Source organism: Arachis stenosperma, chromosome 8 (assembly GCF_014773155.1).
Source record: "Arachis stenosperma cultivar V10309 chromosome 8, arast.V10309.gnm1.PFL2, whole genome shotgun sequence".
NCBI classification, from domain to species: Eukaryota; Viridiplantae; Streptophyta; class Magnoliopsida; order Fabales; family Fabaceae; genus Arachis; species Arachis stenosperma.
Genome location: NC_080384.1, coordinates 42,685,960 through 42,688,314, shown reverse-complemented (window position 1 = coordinate 42,688,314; position 2,355 = coordinate 42,685,960). Strand labels below are relative to the sequence as shown.

General features: G+C 28.3%; 1 protein-coding gene across 1 annotated transcript; it reads left to right on the top strand.

The window, feature by feature from the left end:
• The first annotated feature begins 856 nt into the window (after window positions 1-856).
• On the top strand, window positions 857-2,004 carry LOC130943540 (psbP domain-containing protein 2, chloroplastic-like). Its single transcript, XM_057871459.1, has 2 exons — window positions 857-1,198; window positions 1,707-2,004. Exons 1-2 carry the CDS (start codon window positions 1,112-1,114, stop codon window positions 1,863-1,865), a joined length of 246 nt encoding a protein of 81 aa, XP_057727442.1. The 5' UTR covers window positions 857-1,111; the 3' UTR covers window positions 1,866-2,004.
• Window positions 2,005-2,355: the final 351 nt, after the last annotated feature.

The following is a 2,355-nucleotide window of genomic DNA, read 5'->3' as shown; positions in this document are numbered from 1 at the left end:
TATTTTAAAATTAATTATATTTTTATTTAACAATAATTATAAATTTACTTATTTTTTCTTTTCATAAGTATATAATATCTATTAATATTATTTTTTAATAAATATTTGTAGTATATAATAGTATAATAGATATAAATTTATTAATAAATTATTAAAATTTGAAAATAATTATTATTTTAATATAAAAACAAAATAAAATATTTATGATAGAGTAAAATTAATAAAATACTTATTATTTCTGTTTCATATTATTTTAGAATAGTTGAATATTCTTAAAATGTTAGTAAAAATATGTATTTTAAATTTTAACTTTAAATTTTTTATTATTTTTTATTTTTTATTTATATAGGACCGGGTTAATCGGTTCGATCACCGGTTTAGTTTTGACAACTATGAATATTACAGAGAGTCTAAGCGTATTGTAATTTTTTTTATTAAAAAAATTTAACTCGAGTATTATAAAAAGAAGAACGAAAATAAATCCATTTCACCCAGTTAATCAAGAATTGACCAACAAATTAGTTCGATTTAATATAAAAATCATTTGACAAAGAATTAATTAAAAAGAAAAAAATCAATTAACTAATCAGATTGATATAGTATTTTAACAGTTAATTGGTTAAAGATAATAAACTATAAAAAAGATAAATCTTTTTAAAAAAGATTTTTTTATATGTTAATATATTATTTTTTATATCCAATTAAATCTTAGTTGAATTTCCATTGAATTTTTGAACATCTAATTCTGCTAGTTCTATAACCGGTTTGAATTTCAAACCCCAAACATGACATTTGTTGAAACTACTCATAAAAATAACGGTAACAAATGAGTTCAATTTTTTTACCAACGAAACCCAACACATTAGACTTTGCAATTCCATTCCAATGGCTTTGAAAACTTGCTTCACTCTTCTCCACAATTCACAACACTCTTCTTCCAGAACCTTTTCTCAATCCCCTCTTTCAATTCTGTTACCTGCATTCTTCACAATGAACCTCACAACCACATCGTGCGTTTATCAACATTTTTACTAAGAGGAAGCTCAATCCTGCTCTTCTTCTCACAACTTTTCTTTCGAGCAATTTATCAAACACTAGTGGTGCATTGTTGATGGCTCAAGAGTTGGACTTGGAGCTTCAGAGATACACTGATTCCAAGGAAGGTTTCACTCTTCTTATACCCTCTTCTTGGACTAAGGTAAAATTATTTACCATTTTTTTAGAATTCAAACTTACATTAACCTTAATCTTTGATAAGCTTTTCCTACTGTGAAGAATTGCGTATGTTTTCCTCTCTGTTTGGTATGATGCGTTGGAAAATGATTCAATAGAGTTTAAATGGAAATGGAATGTGGTGGGTGAATTGAGTTTAAACTCTCTATGACTTTAGTTTAAAACTCTTTTACATTGACACCTAATCGTGTGTTGCGCATAGATCAAACTGGTTTCTTGTTGAGATTGAGGTGTAGAAGTTAGCCACTTTTTGTCTATATGGCAATAATTTGATTTGATATTAATTTAGAAGAATTTTTGCATTGAAAATGCATAAAATTTGAACTTAGATAAAATGGAAATGGAATAGTATTGGATGAAACTGATCATCATATATTCATATTTCATAAAAAGTTGTTATTTATTCCCCCCAAAGTACAACACTTTCCATTTACATTGTAACAATCTTTGCTGCTCTGGTTTACAATGAATAGGTTGATAAAGCTGGGGCAACTGCTTTGTTTCAAGATGCAATTATGGGGAGCAACAACATTGGGGTTGTAGTGAAGCCGGTTCGTCTTGCAAACCTTGGAGACTTTGGGAGCCCCGAGTTTGTAGCTGTAAGCATTTACAAGCAGAAAGGCGTAAGGTAAGGTTCTTGTTTCCATTGCTGGAACTTTCTATGACCAATGCAAAATTTGAATCAAGTGTTTTGATGATACTGATTAGAAGAATCTCCCTGTACTTGTACCATAACAACATAAGCAAAGGAAGAATGAGCTGAAAGATTTACCTTGGATTAGTTTAAGTCTGTTGTCAACATCATTTCGCTAATACTAAGCGCTAAGACACTAAAAGCTAAACTAACTAATTGGCTAAAAATTGTCTTCTCTGTTTCATTCCTTACATTATATAATAAAAAGGACTCTAGAACCTTCCCTTCCTATCACAAACTATTGGCACCTCACCTGTTCTCTAAAGTATTCCTATAATTATTTATTTTTATCCATAGTAGATTCTTCGTTGATCTTTACTTAATTAAGTCAAAAGTAGCAATGATCAAATTGGTTTCTTGTTGAGATTGAGGTGTAGAAGTTAACCACTTTTTGTCTATATAACAATAATTTGATTTGATATTAATTT